This window comes from Eriocheir sinensis, chromosome 11, assembly GCF_024679095.1.
Source record: "Eriocheir sinensis breed Jianghai 21 chromosome 11, ASM2467909v1, whole genome shotgun sequence".
Classification (NCBI taxonomy): domain Eukaryota; kingdom Metazoa; phylum Arthropoda; class Malacostraca; order Decapoda; family Varunidae; genus Eriocheir; species Eriocheir sinensis.
The window spans coordinates 14,092,429-14,109,928 of NC_066519.1; the positions used below are offsets into that span (position 1 = coordinate 14,092,429).

The 17,500-nt window shown below is 43.2% G+C and overlaps 2 protein-coding genes across 26 annotated transcripts in view; both read right to left on the reverse strand.

Annotated features, from left to right (window-relative positions):
• LOC126996914 (choline transporter-like 2) overlaps positions 1–2,585 on the reverse strand; it is a 62,101-nt gene extending 59,516 nt beyond the window's left edge. For 20 of the 25 annotated variants that reach the window (XR_007751728.1, XR_007751733.1, XR_007751743.1 and 17 more), the window contains exon 1: positions 2,404–2,584. Coding sequence is in view for 4 of the 25 variants with exons in the window: in XM_050857840.1 (XP_050713797.1) it covers positions 2,404–2,446 (43 nt within the window). In the remaining 21 variants the exon portion in view is untranslated. Of the gene's footprint in view, positions 1–1,887; positions 1,916–2,233; positions 2,262–2,403 lie in introns of all 25 variants that reach the window. The other 5 variants (XM_050857847.1, XM_050857846.1, XM_050857842.1 and 2 more) reach the window with 5 other exon arrangements.
• Positions 2,586–3,022: 437 nt separating this feature from the next.
• The window catches only part of LOC126996916 (solute carrier family 23 member 1-like), a 26,459-nt gene continuing 11,981 nt past the window's right edge, over positions 3,023–17,500 (reverse strand). Inside the window, exons 3-13 of the mRNA XM_050857853.1 lie at positions 15,751–15,953; positions 14,902–15,028; positions 13,499–13,619; positions 12,998–13,139; positions 10,474–10,587; positions 8,671–8,810; positions 7,618–7,857; positions 6,431–6,560; positions 5,732–5,849; positions 4,326–4,438; positions 3,023–3,871 (exon numbers count right to left, since the gene is read on the reverse strand). Coding sequence (XP_050713810.1) covers positions 3,819–3,871; positions 4,326–4,438; positions 5,732–5,849; positions 6,431–6,560; positions 7,618–7,857; positions 8,671–8,810; positions 10,474–10,587; positions 12,998–13,139; positions 13,499–13,619; positions 14,902–15,028; positions 15,751–15,953 — 1,501 coding nt within the window. The 3' untranslated portion in view covers positions 3,023–3,818. The remainder of the gene's footprint in view (positions 3,872–4,325; positions 4,439–5,731; positions 5,850–6,430; positions 6,561–7,617; positions 7,858–8,670; positions 8,811–10,473; positions 10,588–12,997; positions 13,140–13,498; positions 13,620–14,901; positions 15,029–15,750; positions 15,954–17,500) is intronic.

Here is a 17,500-nt window from a genome sequence, read left to right on the forward strand (position 1 = left end):
TTTTATTCCTCCCTCATCCTCCTTTGCTTGCTTTTATCTTCTCTTTCCTCGCCCTATTCCAGTATTCCTCCTCACTCATAGCATTTCCTCATAATATGTAGATTATCGTCGCCTAACGTAACCAGCCACCCCCCTCCCCCATCCACCGCTGTCAAAATGGAATGTGCTAGGGTTTCCGGAACACACACACACACACACACACACACACACACACACACACACACACAGGGAAGATGTTGCTATGGTTACCAAGGTTAAATATCTCTCTCTCTCTCTCTCTCTCTCTCTCTCTCTCTCTCTCTCTCTCTCTCTCTCTCTCTCTCTCTCTCTCTCTCTCTCACTCTTAACTCCTTAGTCCTCCCGAAGTTTAACACACACACACAATATTGCTGTTGTTAGTTCCTGCACTTCATCCAGAGATCAAAATACAACACACGATTTATCAACCTCACGCGAGATGGCCACCAAAAATTTAATATCACCCTTATTATAGAACAGAGTGCCATAGGGTGAACCAGAAGAGTTACAAATACTATAAGTTACAGTCTGCAAACCCTGTAAACTCAACACTTTTTCTCTCATTTCTTCTTCTCTTTACTTATTCCTTGCCTTTCTTATCTTTACCTGACTAACCTCACCCAACGAAGACGTAGGGAGGAAGAAAATCAAATACTATAAGCTACACAGTCTGCAAACCCTCTAAACTCAACACACTTTTCTCTTTACTTATTCCTTGCCTCCCTTTCCCTTACTTAACTAACCTCACCCAAGAATCAAATATTATACCACAAATACTATAAGCTACACACTCTGCAAAACTCGTAAACCCAACACATGCCAGACACGACGAAAAAAAAGAACCCCCCCACCCAGGACAAGCGTACCCAGAATCCGCTGTGACAAGGCTTATCAGAGTGAACTAATGATAACCTTCCCACTGGGCCCAGATTCCTCGCCTCCCATATCTCGCTCCCTTATCACTCTGCTCCACCAAGGAAGAGAGGAGGAAGAAGGAAGATGCATGGGGAAGAGGGAGAAAGAAGGGAGATGAATGGGGAAGGAGAGGAAGGGATGGGAAAAGGAGAGTGGCCTTGTGTCAATACTTCTTCATTCCTTGCCCAGCTCACTCTGCTCAACCAAGGAAGGGAGAAGGAAGAAGGGAGATGCATGGGAAAGGAGGGAAGGGATGGGAAGAGGAGAGTGGCCTTATCTCATTTTTCTTCATTCCTTGCCTCCCTTAATCTTTCCCAACCAATCGAACCCAAGGAAGACGTGGGGAGAAAGGGAGGATCATGGAGAAGAGGGAGGAAGAAGGGAGATTAGTGAGGGAAGGAATGTGAAGAGGAAAAGACTTAAGAAAGGAACAGATGGCGATTTTTCTCATAATTTTTTGCCTCCCTCCTCTCTTACCCTCCTTACCTAACTAGCCTCAACCCGGAAGGAAGGGAGAATCATTAGGCAGAGGGAGGGAGAAGGGCGAAGGGAGATAAGAGAGAAAGGAGGAAAAGGGAGGACAAAATGACAAGAAAAGAGGAACATTTGGCATTTTTTTCTCTCATTCCTTATTCCTTTCCTCTCTTAACCTCCCTACTTAACTAAGGAAGATATGGAAGGAAGGGAGAAAGGAAGATAAGAGAGAAAAGGAGAAAAAAGGGAGGGCAAAATGAAAAGGAAGGAGGAACAGATGGCATTTTTTCTCTCATTCCTTATTCTACTTACTTATTCCTTCCCTCTCTCCTCTCTTAACCTCCCTGCTTTACTAAGGAAGACATGGAAGGAAGGGAGAATCATTAGGAAGAAGGGAAAAGGGAGATAAGAGAGAAAAGTGTTGACAGAATGAGAATGCACAGACAGATGGCAACTTTATCCTTTTCCTCTTTTACTCACCAAACATCGGCGTTGTCTCATCTATGACCTATCTTCCCCTCCTCTCTTAACCTCCCTACTCTGCTAAGGAAGATATGGGAAAAGGGAGAAAGGAGATAAGGGAGAAAAAAATTAAGAATGAGAATGCACAGACAGATGGCATTTTTCTCTCATTCCTTTTACTCTACGTTGTCTCATCTATGACCTTCCCTCTCTCCTCTCTTAACCTCCCTGCTTTACTAAGGAAGACATGGAAGGAAGAGAGAATCATTAGGAAGAAGGGAGAAGGGAGATAAGAGAGAAAAGTGTTGACAGAATGAGAATGCACAGACAGTTGGCAACTTTATCCTTTTCCTCTTTTACTCACCAAACATCGGCGTTGTCTCATCTATGACCTATCTTCCCCTCCTCTCTTAACCTCCCTACTCTATTAAGGAAGATATGGGAGAAGGGAGAAAGGAAATAAGGGAGAAAAAAATTAAGAATGAAAATGCAAAGAGGGAGATGGCAACTCTATCCATTTTGTCTTTTACTCACCAAACATCGGCGTTGTCTCATCTACGACCTTTCTTCCCCCCATCTCGAGGTGTTCCCAGCGTCCCGAGGCTCCCAAGGGCTTATAAAAGGGTTAATATCCACGTTTTGTCTCCCCCGCACTCCACACAGCTGCTCACGCCTCTTTTAAATGCCGTATGTGAATGTAAACAAATAGGAGCAGGAAGGGCGTCGTATCTCGCTATCAAGTGTCGTGCTTATCACTTCCTCTCGCGTTATTTTTGTGCATGGCTTCCACGTGGCGTTCCTTGATTGGGTGTAGATGTCGTAATGTATTAAATGTCGTGATATTACAGTGTTTGGTACGTGTGTATGTTTTATTGTGTATGTAATGAAAACAGTTGATTATTGACCATGGCGTATTTTTTGCCATATTTCAACCAAATAAGCTGTCTAATTTGGATTCATTCACACATATGACAAAGAAAATAGTTATGAAAGTCCTTTTTATATAACTTCCAGCCAGAGTTGATGATATAAGGCGCTATATGTCGTAAAACAAATTCAAGGTTTTTATCAGCGTACGAGGGTTATCGAGCATCGGCAACACTCGTCCCTTCCGTAGACCGAGAGAAAACGAATTGATAAAAGCACAGACTACTAAGGTTTTGTCATCATCTATATTATTGGCGTGAAATAAACACAGTGAAAACAAACTGAGCCGGCAGTGTGTTGGTTTACATGTCTTTGTCTTCAATGTTGCACAATTCTAAATTACAATTCGTTTTATTGGTGGGACACAGACAAGCCAGCAGTCCTCGCCGACACACCGACTTGGTCGGCTCGGCTGACGTCAGCCGACAGAGCCGGTCTGTCGGTGCCATGGGCCGTCACCCGACAGAGGCACCTGGTCCCTTCGCGAAGGGACAAATCTAAATAACCTAGACGGGCTCTATAAAGCCCTGGGTTCCCACCTTTCAGGTGGATACAAATCGACAGAAAAGCGTGGAACGGTAACAATACATTTTGCAAAGCATACATCTCTCACGAACACACAAAGACAGTATTCACACAGGCACATCAACGTACAAATACAATTTACCTCTCTCTAAGTACACAAAGATAGCAGTACTTCTTCACATAAATTTACACGGAGACAATTTACAAATCTACAAAGTCTACATCTCTTACGGACACACAAAACAACTAATTTTTCATGCGTTACGATGCGTATAAACATACAAATGCAAGGTACCACTCTCTATATACATTTTGCAAAGTCTACATCCCTTACGAACACATAAAAACATTATTTACACATGAGCATCAATGCAGAAATACATTCTAACACTTAAAGGTACATTTGCGACTTAGTGGTAAAAGCTTTGGCTGTAACACGGGTTTCTTCCTTCCTTCCTTCCTCCCTCCCTTTCTTGCCATTCCTCGCCGTGTTTCTATCACCAGGAACAACAACATCGCCCCCTGCAAGCATCGCGCGCGTTTTGTAAGCCTGAGAGAGCAGAAAAGTATGTCATTATTATTTTGGTGCAAAGTTTGAGTGGCAGGAGCTTTCTTTTCCTTTCCTTTACTCCCTTCATTTCCCATCCTTTATTATTCTTCCCTTCCCTTCATCCCTTGCTTTCTTTTCCGTCTGCTTACTTTCTTTCCCATGCCCATCCCTTTCCTTTCCTTGATTTCCCTCCCTTTCCCTTCCTTGCCTCTCTTCCCTTCCCGTCCCTTTTCCTCTTCTTGCCCTCTTGCCTCCATCCCATCCCATCCCATCCTTCCCTTCCAGCCACTTATATCCCTTAGGAAAACTTTAACAACGCAGTGAAAAATCCCGTAATGGGCACCACTTAGGACAGGTAATCGAACCCAGGCCTTCTGAGTAGTAGGAGTCACGGCAGAATTCTACTCAGAAAGTCCAGGTTCGATCCCCGGTGGTGTTCATTATAGATACTTACATCCCCTCGGTCCATCCTCTCTCCGCGGTTCAGCAGTCTTGGCTTCGTCCCGCTGCCTGCCGTGACAGCCCCGGAAGGTGGGCAGGAAGGGAACCCACTTTGTCCACCGCCACCTGTTCAAAGGGAAGGAAAGAAGAGAGAGAGGGATGGAGTTAGTTTCTGAAGCTTATTGTTTTCCTTTCTGTCTGTTTAGGGGAGGGACAGAAGAGAGGGAGGTGGAGTTAGATTCTTGAGGATATCTTTTTTTCTTTTCCGTCTTCATTTCGAGTTATGATCTTTTTTTTTTTAGTGTCTTGCTTTCAGATTTTTTTTGTTTTGTATTTTGATGTTTTGCCTTCTGTAGTTTTTTATTTTCAATTTATCTTACGTTTTCCTTTCGTTTTTTTTTTTTTACTCATTAGCTTTTCAGTACGAAGAAGGGAAAGGAAAGCAAGTTAAGGGAGGGAAGGGAAGAGAAAAAATGAAAGAAATGGGAAAGTTAAAGGAGGGAAGGGAAGGAAAGAAAATTAAGGAAGAAATGTAAGAGAGAGAAAAAGCAAGTTAAGGGAGGGAAGGGAAGGGAAGAAATGTAAGAGATGGGAAAGTTAGGGGAGGGAAGGAAAGGGCTTTACAGTACGAAGAAGGGAAAGGAAAGCAAGTTAAGGGAGGGAAGGGAAGAGAAAAAATGAAAGAAATGGGAAAGTTAAAGGAGGGAAGGGAAGGAAAGAAAATTAAGGGAGAAATGTAAGAGAGAGAAAAAGCAAGTTAAGGGAGGGAAGGGAAGAAATGTAAGAGATGGGAAAGTTAGGGAGGGAAGGGAAGGGAAGAAAGTTAAGGGAGGGGAGGGAAGGGAAGAAATGTAAGAGATGGGAAAGTTAGGGAGGGAAGGGAAGGGAAGAAAGTTAAGGGAGGGGAGGGAAGGGAAGAAATGTAAGAGATGGGAAAGTTAGGGAGGGAAGGGAAGGGAAGAAAGTTAAGGGAGGGGAGGGAAGGGAAGAAATGTAAGAGATGGGAAAGTTAGGGGAGGGAAGGGCAGGGAAGAAAGTTAAGGGAGGGGAGGGAAGGGAAGAAATGTAAGAGATGGGTAAGTTAGGGGAGGGAAGGAAAGGGAAGAAAGTTAAGGGAGGGGAGGGAAGGGAAGACATGTAAGAGATGGGAAAGTTAGGGAGGGAAGGGAAGGGAAGAAAGTTAAGGGAGGGGAGGGAAGGGAAGAAATGTAAGAGATGGGAAAGTTAGGGAGTAAAGGAATGGAAAAGAAAGGTAAATTAAGTGACATCCTTTTCATTATGCAAGTGGTTCAAAAATAAATCAAGCAAAGAGTGTCATGATTAAGAATTAGGAATATAAACAATTTCGTAGGGCGTCAAGTAACAAACGATACACAAAATTATCAAACCACTACAATGACCTGACCTGACCTGACCTACCTCCTGATGTATGTCGTGCCGAAGGGGAGATCGTAGCAGGGGTCAGCGGGGTCCTTGGAGGGTGCCCGCCCTTGCTGGTAATACTGCCAGTGGGTGAGGCCCCGCTCCTCTATGGTACCTGTGAGTGGGGGAGGTGAGGATGAAAGGGGTGAAGGAAGGGACGACTTTGTACTCTTAAGGGGCTATTACACTGGGCAAATTTTCCGTGGATCTTCAGTCAAACCACGATTTCCGCTAGCGTGGTTCGCATTTGTTTCTTGTAATTGCTGATGATGATAATGGTGAGTAATACCGTCGTCTTTCGGCGAAAACTACCGTAGCTTTGGAAGATCGTGGACACGTCAAAAAACCACGGAAATAGGAGAACCACGCCAGCGGAAATCGTGGAAAATTTGGCCAGTGTAATAGTCCCTTAAGAGTAACAGACTAAGAATTAGCTGAGTATAAAACAATTCAGAGGGAAGGCCGTTTACCAGATACTACTAGTGGGATGAAGCTCTCAGGACACAGATGCACCGTTGCCAGATCATCGTACTCAGAGCATAGTATTTGCCGGTTTCTGACGCCTAATTATTGCCAAGAAACATCAGGATCTAACTCTCTTAACGATAACTATAAATGAGTTTCGTTATTGGAGCCCAGAAGACAGTTTTGGGGCAGGATAGGCAGAACAACCAGAGCACTCCCTCCTTCCCTTACCCGGCATGGTGTTGTCCAGGATCATACCCATCATGCCGCCCAGGAACATGGAGGTATTCAGCAGGGAGGTCACGCCCTGGTCAACCACGTGCCACCCACTCTGGATCGTGTTGGGGTGACGCTCCAGCCACTGACGATGATAGATGGATAGAGAGACCGGTAGAGATAGATAGACATAGATAGGTAGACAGGTAGAGAGTTTGAGAGGCAAAGACGAACAACCCCGACGCAACCTCTTTCATCTTAACACAACATAACATAACATTGCTTTTTTTATCATCATGCTATTTTTCTTTCTTTTCCCATTTCCTTAACTGCAAATAGATAAAGAGAAAATGAAAAAAAAAAAAAGAACGAAAGAAAAAGACAGAAACAGAGAGAGAAATAAAAAAGAATAAAAAAATAAATCAAAAGCCTAAAACATATCAATATAAAAAGACAACTCAACAAATACTAACAACATAACATAACACAACATAACATAACATTGCTTTTTTTATCATCATGCAATCTTTCTTTCTTTTCCCATTGTACTTACCCTAGATAGCATTTCCTTAACTGCAAATAGATAAAGAGAAAATGAAACGAAAAAAAAGAAAGAAGGAAAGAAAAAGAAACACAGAAACAGAGAGAGAAATAAAAAAGAATAAAAAAAATAAATCAAAAGCCTAAAACATATCAATATAAATAGACAACTCAACAATTACTAACACTCACACATACTTACAACTAACACAAACAAACTCACTCACACTCACACCTAACACCAACACTATAGAGTCGTATTAAAAGACACATCGCCGCCTAAGAACACATAACTTAAAGGCTTTCGTAGGAGTTGTGGGCATTTCCAGGGGTAGTATTATGACCCTGGTGGTAGTTTGACCCTTCTTCTGTACCCTGAGCCTAAAAAAAACACTCATTAGAACCTGACTGATTTGACTTTGACCTTTTGAAATAGCTGATGTGAGAAGCGAACGTGTCTTGAAATACCACCCTTTGGTAGGTATTATAAGACACTTTCGGTTCTCACATCAGCCATCTCTAAAGGTCAAAGAGGGGATCAACCGGGTTCTAATGAGTGCTTCTTTAGGTTCATGGTACAGTAGAAGGGTCAGACTACCACCAGGGCCATTAAACTACTCCTGGAAATGCCGAAAACTCCTACGAAAACCTTGTCAACTCACATCAGGAATGGCCAGCGCCACCACGAGAGAAAACCCAATGATAAAGGTGTTCCTCTTAGACTGCAGGGAGACATGCTGGAGGGGGGACAGTCCAACCCCGGTGACGAGAGCGAACATGAACATGAGACAGGAGCCGAGGACGGGGAGCGGGATGGTGGCGAAGGCGGCGCAGAACTTCCCACACACACCCGTCAGGAGCATCAGCACCCCGCTTACCTGGATCACCCGACGACTGGCTACCTGGGGATGACGAGGATGAGGAGGATGGTGAGGTTGATGATGACGATGATGACAGTTAAGTTAGTGGAGAGTTGGTGACGATAAGTGGTTAGTGTGAGGTAGTGTTGTGGGTTGATAAGGGTGATGAGGATGATGATAAGGATAAGGATGACGATGAGGATAGTGAGGAGGGTTGTTGTATGTGAATGAAAATGAGTGGTTTTTTTTTTTACAACAGAGGAGACAGCTCAAGGGTACAAAAAAGTAAACAACAATAATAAAAAGCCCGCTACTCGCTGCTCACAAAATTAGTTTAGTTTAGTTAGTGTTTGTTATTAAGTGAGTGAGTGACTGACTGACTGAGTGATTCTAAGACACAAAAATCTGATACAAAGAAAAGAGAAAAGACATTCACACTGACGAAACCAAAGAATTGTGATATTTAAAGCATAAAAAAAATATTGGTACTAGGAAGATACGATAGTTACTATTAATTAATACTTCTTCTATATAATTTCTTTCTTTCTCTCTTTCTTATTTGTGTTTTGTTTATTTTCTTTTGTTTACTTTTCCTGTGCGTTAGTTTTCCTTGCTTAATCTCTTTCTCTGTCTCTATCTTTCTTTACTTCTCTTCTTCTCTTCTACTACTACTACTACTACTACTACTACTACTACTACTACTACTACTACTACTACTACTACTACTACTACTACTACTACTACTACAACCAACACCAACACTCCTCCTATTCCTCCTCCTTCTTCTCCTACCACCACCACCACCACAACCACCACCACCACCACTACCACCACCACTACTAAAGCTACACTCACCCTGGTAATGCCCACGAGGATAATGTTCCCGGTGTAGGATGCTGTACCGCTGGCCGTCCCGAAGAGCCCAGCCAGGACGCACCCAATACCCTCGCACGCAACAGCCCTCGTGACGGCGTGGACAGGCGGTGTGACTCTCTCTGGGGGGGGGGAAGAAGTTGTGGTGAGGATGATGATTTGAAAGCTAAAGGGATGCATGGAGAAGAGCAGGTAAGGGGAGGTGTGCGGAAGTAGAGAGGGGTAAGTGAAGGGATAGTACGAGTTTGTATGATTGTCCAAGAGGCTGCGTGTGTGAGAGGGAGGTGAAGGGAGGTTTAGGCGCAGGTGAAAGTAGGTGAAAGGGTGACAGGAGAAAGGTGACTGACTGGAAACTGTGTGGTGTGATGGGATGACTGTAAGAGATCGGTGAATGTGTGAAAAATATCTGTGTGTATGATAGATAGATAAATAAATTTGCAGATACATAGATGGACAGACACATAGAGGAAGAAATAGATTAAACAGGAAAACCAAACACATAAGTAAATGCAAAAATATAGAAAAATATACAAGAAAAAGAAAGAAAGCAATGACATAGAGGAGGAAAAGAGAAGCAAAGAAAAATAGAGATAAAGAGAAAAAAGAGGGAAAGGAGGAATGGAGGAGAGGAAAAGGAAAGAGATTAAGCAAGGAAAATCAACACACAGTAAAAAAAAAAAAAAAAAAAAAAAAAAAAAAAAACAAGATAGAGAAAGAAAGAAATTATAAAGAAAAACAAAAAGAGCCAAAGATCAAGACTGCACCAAAGAAGGAAGAAGAAGAGAAGAAGGAGGAGGAGGAGGAGGAGGAGGAGGAGGGAGGAACCAGTACCACACCTGTCACAATACCTCCAATTACGAGGGAGAGAAAAAAAATGTTGAGGTGGAGGGAACAAAGGAGTGAGAGACAGGAAGAGGACGAAAAGAGAAGGAGAGAAGAGGAAGAGAGAGAAGAGAAAGAGAGGGAGAGGAGGAAGAGGTAGATTAGGAAGAAGAAAAGCTTATAAATGAAGAGGAAAAAAGACAGACACATAGAAAGAAAGAAAGAGAAACAATAAGGAATGAAGAAAGGGGGAAGAAGGAGAAGAAAAAGAAGAGGAAGGAAGGAAGGAAGGAACGACTCGTGTAAGATGAAGAATGAGAAACGAAGACCATAAGAAGAGAGAAGAAGAAAGGGAAGAAGAAGAAAAAAAGAAGAAAAAGAAGAAGGAGGGTCTGAAGAAAGAGATTGGAGATAGCTTTGTTTTTGTTTATTTTTCTTTTGTTTACTTTTCCTGCGTTAGTTTTCCTTGCTTAAAAACTTTCTCTGTCTCTATCTTTCCTTGCTTTTCTTTTCCTCCTCTATGTCATTGCTTTCGCTTTCTAATATATTTTTCTGTATTTTTTCCATTCACTTTTCTCCGGCGTTGGTTTTCCTGTTTAATCTATTTCTTCCTCTATGTGTCTGTCTATCTATATATGTATCTGCAAATCTATTTATCCATCTATCACACACACGCATATTTCTTCCTCTAAGTGTCTATCTATATATGTATCTGCAAATCTATTTATCCATCTATCACACACACGCATATTTCTTCCACTAAGTGTCTATCTATATATGTGTCTGCAAATCTATTTATCCATCTATCACACACACGCATATTTCTTCCTCTGTGTCTGTCTATCTATATATGTGTCTGCAAATCTATTTATCCATCTATCACACACACGCATATTTTTCACACATTCACCGATCTCTTACAGTCAACCCATCACACGACTACCAATCCTCTTGTCCACTCACCCGACAGTTTAGCGCAAGCGTGATAGTCGCCGATGCTCTCCACAATAGAGGCGATAACGCTGGCTGTCATGCCCACAACGGCGCCCATGCCGACGGTCGGGGTGCCCCACTGGCCTGCAATAATAATAATGATAAGATGATGATGATGATGGTGATGTCTGATTGCTATTATTTTTTGTTCATGAGAAAGGTAGACCAATTTGTATCAGTATAAGGCTCCCTGTCTACTCTACTCCAATCTTCCCTCCTCCTTCTCCTCTCCCTACTCTTTCCCTTTTCCTCCAATCTACCCCCTTCCTCCTTCTCTTCCCCTTTACCTCCCTTTTCCTTCCTCCATCCCCTCACCTCCCCTTTCCTCCCTTCTACCTCCTCTTCTCCCCTCTACCCCTATCTACTCTACTCCCTTCTTCCCTCCTCCTCCTCTCCCCTACCTTCCCCCCTCTCCTCCAGTCTTCCTCCTCCCTCCTTCTCTTCCCCTTTACCTCCCTTCTCCATCTCCTCCCCATTCCTTCCCCCTACCCCCTCACCTCCTCTTTCCTCCCCACTACCCCTCTCTTCTCCCCACACACCTCCTCCCTCTTCTCCTCTCTCCTCTTACCTCCCCTCTACCTCTCTCTTCTCCCCACACAGCTCCTCCCTCCTCCCCAATCTACGCTATTAAACATACAAAACAGTCCCCCAGTGGAAAATGCCATACACGGCAGACACCTCGCAGACCACACACACGAAGAAAACGGCACACTCTTTCGCCCCACACCCACAGACACTGACACACTCATCTTAACGATAAAGAGCTTGCACGAAACAAAATCATTTGGATCCGATGGTATTCCTCTTCGTTTCCTTAAGGACTCTCTCTTCATTACCGCATATTACTTGACTCAAATAATAAACACTTCTATTGTTACCGGCATCTTTCCTACACAGTGGAAAAACGCTGTAGTTACCCCCCTCTATAAAGCTGGCGACGTGAGTAATGCCGGTGATTATCGCTCAATATCCCTATTACCTATCTTCTCTAAAGTTATGGAAAAAATAGTTGCAAACCAATTGATTAAATACCTTGAAAATAACAAACACTTGTCCGACACTCAGCATGGCTTTCGCCCCCACCTCTCAACCAGCACTGCACTCACGGCCGTCACCGATAAACTATACGACAATATGGACACCAAACAATTATCGCTGCTTACACTTTGTGACCTATCAAAAGCATTTGATAGTGTTAGCCATAAGATTCTCCTCCACAAACTCTCAAATGTTAAAGTAGACACATTTTGGTTCAAAGACTACTTATCGAACAGAACACAGACAGTACGCCTACAAAACCATTTCTCCACAAAGGCAAACCTACAATATGGCGTTCCACAAGGCTCCATTTTAGGGCCTATATTATTTACACTCTATGTAAACGACATGCATGAAAACTTCGACGACTGCACACTGATACAATGTGCAGACGACACACAATTTCTCCATAGTGGGCCACTGAAGGATATAAATCTACTAGTGAAAAAAGTTGAAACCACCCTAAGCAAAGCCATGGTGTACTTTAATAAAAATGGTCTAATGTTAAACACCCAGAAAACCCAATGTATATTTATAGGAAGCAGACAACTAATATCAAGAATACCTGATAACACAACCATTCTCTTCCATGATAGTAAGATCGAACCCTCAAACAATGTAAAGAATTTAGGATTGTATATAGACCAATATTTAGTGTTTGATCACCATGTAACCGAAATCAGTAAGAAAATCCTAGGAACACTTATGTATGCAAATAGCATAAAACAATGTTTTGATAAACCCACAAGGCAGCTTATGGTAGAGTCTCTAGCATTAAGTGTACTAAACTATTGTAATACTATATGGGGGACAATAACAATACGCTGCTAATTAAAGTACAGAAACTACAGAACTTCGCTGCCAAAATCGTAGAAGGGAAGGCCCAGAAATATGATCATGTAACTCCGATAATTAAGGAACTCAATTGGCTCAATGTTTCACAACAAATAACTTTTGACACAGCAGTGAATATATATAAACATCTACACGGTCAATACCCTGAATATCTAATGCCTCTCCCCTCTGTAAACAGCATCACCAACAGCACAACACGCCAGCAGGGTAATCTGTATGTACCAAGAACACACACAGACACAGGAGCCAGACAACTTTCTGTACACGGGCCTAAACTTTGGAACTCCCTGCCAGCACATATAAGCACTGCCCACACCTTGCATAAATTCAAATATATTCTGAAAGAGTTCTTACCGAAACTGAAACAACTCATGAATAACTAATTATATCATTGCAATAACCTATGTACTTTTTATGTATTTGGATGTAAGAATAACCACTTCTGGTGGAAACAAACTTATTATTATTATTATTATTATTATTATTATTATTATTATTATTATTATTATTATTATTATTATCCTCTCTTCTCTTCCCTCCCTCTCTCTCCCATCCTTTCCCCTCCTCCCTCCACTCCTTCCCTCCCCCCCTCCTTCAGTACCTGGGTAGGGTATCCTGAACCACGAGGCGTCCCGCAGGAGTCCCCCCGTGGCATCAGTCCTTGCTAGAGATCCTTCGGGTAGGATATCGTACGCCGTCAGGATGCCACACACGGTCCAGGACACACACATGACCAGGAGGAGCTGTGTGTGTGTGTGTGTGTGTGTGTGTGTGTGTGTGTAGGGGGGGAGTGAGTGAGAGATAAATTACTATGACTTTGCAGAATAATAACACACACACACACACACACACACACACACACACGCACACGAATACTTTCCGTTTTTTCATCTCTCTCTCTCTCTCTCTCTCTCTCTCTCTCTCTCTCTCTCTCTCTCTCTCTCTCTCTCTCTCTCTCTCTCTCTCTCTCTCTCTCTCTCTCTCTCTCTCTCTCTCTCTCTCTCTCTCTCTCTCTCTCCTCTCTCTCTCTCTCTCTCTCTCTCTCTCTCTCTCTCTCTCTCTCTCTCTCTCTCTCTCTCTCTCTCTCTCTCTCTGGACTCACGGGGAAGTAGGTGAAGACTGGGGATCGAACGAGGTGCATGCCTTTAGCGCGGCTGTAGCTGGGGTGCGGGACCTTCACGTTCTTGAGGTACTGCGACACCACCACCAGCAACACCAGGGTACTGTGGAGGTGGGGTGGTGATGAAGGTGGTGGTGGTGGTGAGTAGGGAGGAGGAGAAAGGGGGAGGTGGTGGTGGTGGGGGGGGAAGGGGGAGAATGTGTGTGTGTGGGGTGTAAGTTTGTGTGAGAGGGAGAAGGGAGAAGGAGAGAAGGAAGGGGTGAGGAGGGAGGAGATGGTGGAGGAGGAAGAGAAAGGGGGAGGTGGTGGTGGTGGGGTGGGAAGGGGGAGAATGTATGTGTGTGGGGTGTAAGTTTGTGTGAGAGGGAGAAGGAGGAAGGGGAGAGAAGGAAGGGGTGAGGAGGGAGAAGGAGATGGTGGAGGAGGAAGAGAAAGGGGGAGGTGGTGGTGGGGGGGAAGGGGGAGAGTGCGGATAGTGGAATAAGCTTGTGTGAGAGGGAGGAGGAAGGGGAGAGAAGGAGAGGGTGGAGGAGGTGGTGGAGGGGAGAAGGAGGAAGGGGTGTGGAGAGGAGGGGGTGTAAGGGGATGAAGGGAGAGTGGATGGTGGATGTGTGTATAGAAGGGAGAGAGTTATTTATTTTTATTCATTTTCATTTTAGTTTTAAGTATTTTTAGTGTGTGTGTGTGTGTGTGTGTGTGTGTGTGTGTGTGTGTGTGTGTGTGTGTGTGTGTGTGTCTGAAACGTATCATAACAAAACTACAACAATAAAAAAGTGTATCTCTAACTCTCTCCAAGGCTTACAATATACAATTCGTGGTCTAATTCTACATTCAAGCATGAACGTCTGGTAAACATATTGAAGGTCGTGAGAATGAATAATAATGATCTTGAGAATAAAAAATGTTAATAATAAGTAAAGTGTTATTGATTTATAGAACTACAGAGAGAGAGAGAGAGAGAGAGAGAGAGAGAGAGAGAGAGAGAGAGAGAGAGATAGGAAAAGAGAAAGAGAAAGTTAGTAGAAAGATAGAAGGAAAGAAAGGAAATTAATAGCTAGAAAAGAGGAAAAAATGGAAGAAAAAAATGGATGAGAAAAAGAAAGAAATGAGAGAGAGAGAGAGAGAGAAGAGAATAACATTAAAAAAAGCTAAAACCAAAAAGATGCAAGTAAAATAAGGGGCAAATGATATAGGTACACGTGGCCTCGGTGTTCAGCTCCGTCACACTAACCCCACAAAACGGCATCACTATAAAAAGCAGCATACACCCACAACACGAAAATGCCCCAACGAGAGATCATTGGAAGAAAGGCCTCTCTCCTCCCTCTCACCAATCTCTTCCCTACCTCTCCCGGCACCACTATAAAAAAGCAGCATACACTCACAACGCCGAGATGCCCCAGTGGGAGGAGGCTTGCTTGGTGCCCACGGAGAAGAGCGAGAGGCCCAGCATGGTGACGGAGGGCACGATGGTGAGGGGCGTGACGAAGCGCATCAGGATACCCACGGCGCCTGACGGAGGGGAAGACGAGTGGGGAAGAATATAATATAAACATGCATTACCACACACACACACACACACACACACACACACACACCAAGGCACGTACAAACACAACAATACTAGCAGATTAGGGTGTGTAAGTAAGTAAATATGTAATACGCATTGTGTTTGAACTACTACTATTACTACTACTACTACTACTACTACTACTACTACTACTACTATTACTATTTCTCTCTCTCATATCTTTCTTTTTCTCATCCATTTTTTTCTTCCATTATTTCCTCTTTTCTAGCTATTAATTTCCTTTCTTTCCTTCTATCTTTCTACTAACTTTCTGTTTCTCTTTTCCTATCTCTTTCAGTCTCTCTCTCTCTCTCTCTCACTCTCCCTTTCTCTTAATTTCCCTCTCTCTCTCTCTCTCTCTCTCTCTCTCTCTCTCTCTCTCTCTCTCTCTCTCTCTCTCTCTCTCTCTCTCTCTCTCTCTCTCTCTCTCTCTCTCTCTCTCTCTCTCTCTCTCTCTCTCTCTCTCTCTCTCTCTCTCTCTCTCTCTCTCTCTCTCTCTCTCTTTCTTTCCCTTTCTTTCTTTCTACTTATATATATTTTCTTCCTTTCTTTCTATCTTCCTACGTTCTTTCTCTCTCTTCCATTCCCTTTCAATCTTTCTTTTCCTCTTTCACTCTTCCTCTCTCTCTTTCAATCTCATTCCCTCTCAGCCTCTCTCTCTCACCAGACAATCCCAGGAACACTTGAAGCACAGCAGACACGGCAATGGCCCCCTGCAGTTCTCTCATCCTTATCTGCCACTGCTCCCGTTTCTCGTCCTCCGTCAGGCTGCTCAGGTCAAGCGTGTCGCAGGGGGGGAAGCTTGTGGCCAGGATGGTAATGGACGGGGCGACGTAGGCGAAGTTGGCCCCTTGTATGATCGGCAACCTGGGAATACAGAAGGTGTTTAAGGGGGTCGTTTTGCTTTGGGTATTGGGGACTGAAGGAATTAAGGGGGTCGTTTTGCTTTGGGTATTAGGGACAGAAGGAATTAAGGGGGTCGTTTTGCTTTGGGTATTGGGGACAGAATGAGTTAAGGGGGTCGTTTTGCTTTGGGTATTGGGGACAGAATGAGTTAAGGGGGTCGTTTTGCTTTGGGTATTGGGGACAGAAGGAATTAAGGGGGTCGTTTTGCTTTGGGTATTGGGGACAGAAGGAATTAAGGGGGTCGTTTTGCTTTGGGTATTGGGGACAGAAGGAATTAAGGGGGTCATTTTGCTTTGGGTATTGGGGACAGAAGGAATTAAGGGGGTCATTTTGCTTTGGGTATTCAGGACAAAAGGAATTAAGGGGGTCATTTTGGTTTGGGTATTGGGGACAGAAGGAATTAAGGGGGACGTTTTGCTTTGGGTATTGGGGACAGAAGGAATTAAAGGGTCATTTTGCTTTGGGTATTCAGGACAGAAGGAATTAAGAGGGTCATTTTGGTTTGGGTATTGGGGACAGAAGGAATTAAGGGGGCCGTTTTGCTTTGGGTATTGGGGACAGAAGGAATTAAGGGGGTCGTTTTGCTTTGGGTATTGGGGACAAAAGGAGTTAAGGGGGCCGTTTTGCTTTGGGTATTGGGGACAGAAGGAATTAAGGGGGTCGTTTTGCTTTGGGTATTGGGGACAAAAGGAGTTAAGGGGGCCGTTTTGCTTTGGGTCTTGTTGGTGTTTTATTTTTTTTATTTTTTACAACAAAGGAGACAGCTCAAGGGCACAAAAAAAGGAAACAATAATAATAATAAAAAAAAGCCCGCTACTCGCTGCTCCTAAAAAAAGAATCAAAAATGGTGGCCGAAAGAGAGGTCAATTTCGGGAGGAGAGGTGTTAGTGTTGTTGTTGGTGGTGGGGACATATACGGATAGATAGATAGATAGTGATAGATAGATAGAGAGAGGAAGAATGAATGAAAATATGGTTAGGGATAGTTAAAGAAAAGGAAGATAAGTATTAGATGGAAAAAAAAACGATGATAGGAATAAGTTAAAAAATGGAGATGATGGTTAGAAGGAGATGGATACAAGGAAGAGGAGGAAAAGATAAACGAAGGAAGGAAGAAAGGATGGAAGAGAGAAAGAATGGAAGAAAGGAAGGAAGGAAGGAAATAAACGAAAAAATGATATTGAAGGAATGGAGACGAAAGAAAAAAGCTGTAATTGAAGAAAAACTAGTAGAAAAGGAACAGAAAAGAGGAAATAAGGAATCATAGACATAACTTAATAGAACAGAAAGAAAGATAAAAAAGTCAAGGTTACTTTTTTTAGGAAGCTGCCACGTCCCATTAAAGTTGAAAGAACAGGAAGTACAGGAAATGTGGGATGAAAGGAGGAAGAAGAGGAAGAATGGGAAGAGAAGAGACAATACGAAAAGGAAACAGAAAATGAGAAGAAGGACAGAATTAGGAAAAGAGTGAAAATGTTTGAAGAGAAGAGAGAAATGAAGAATGAAGGA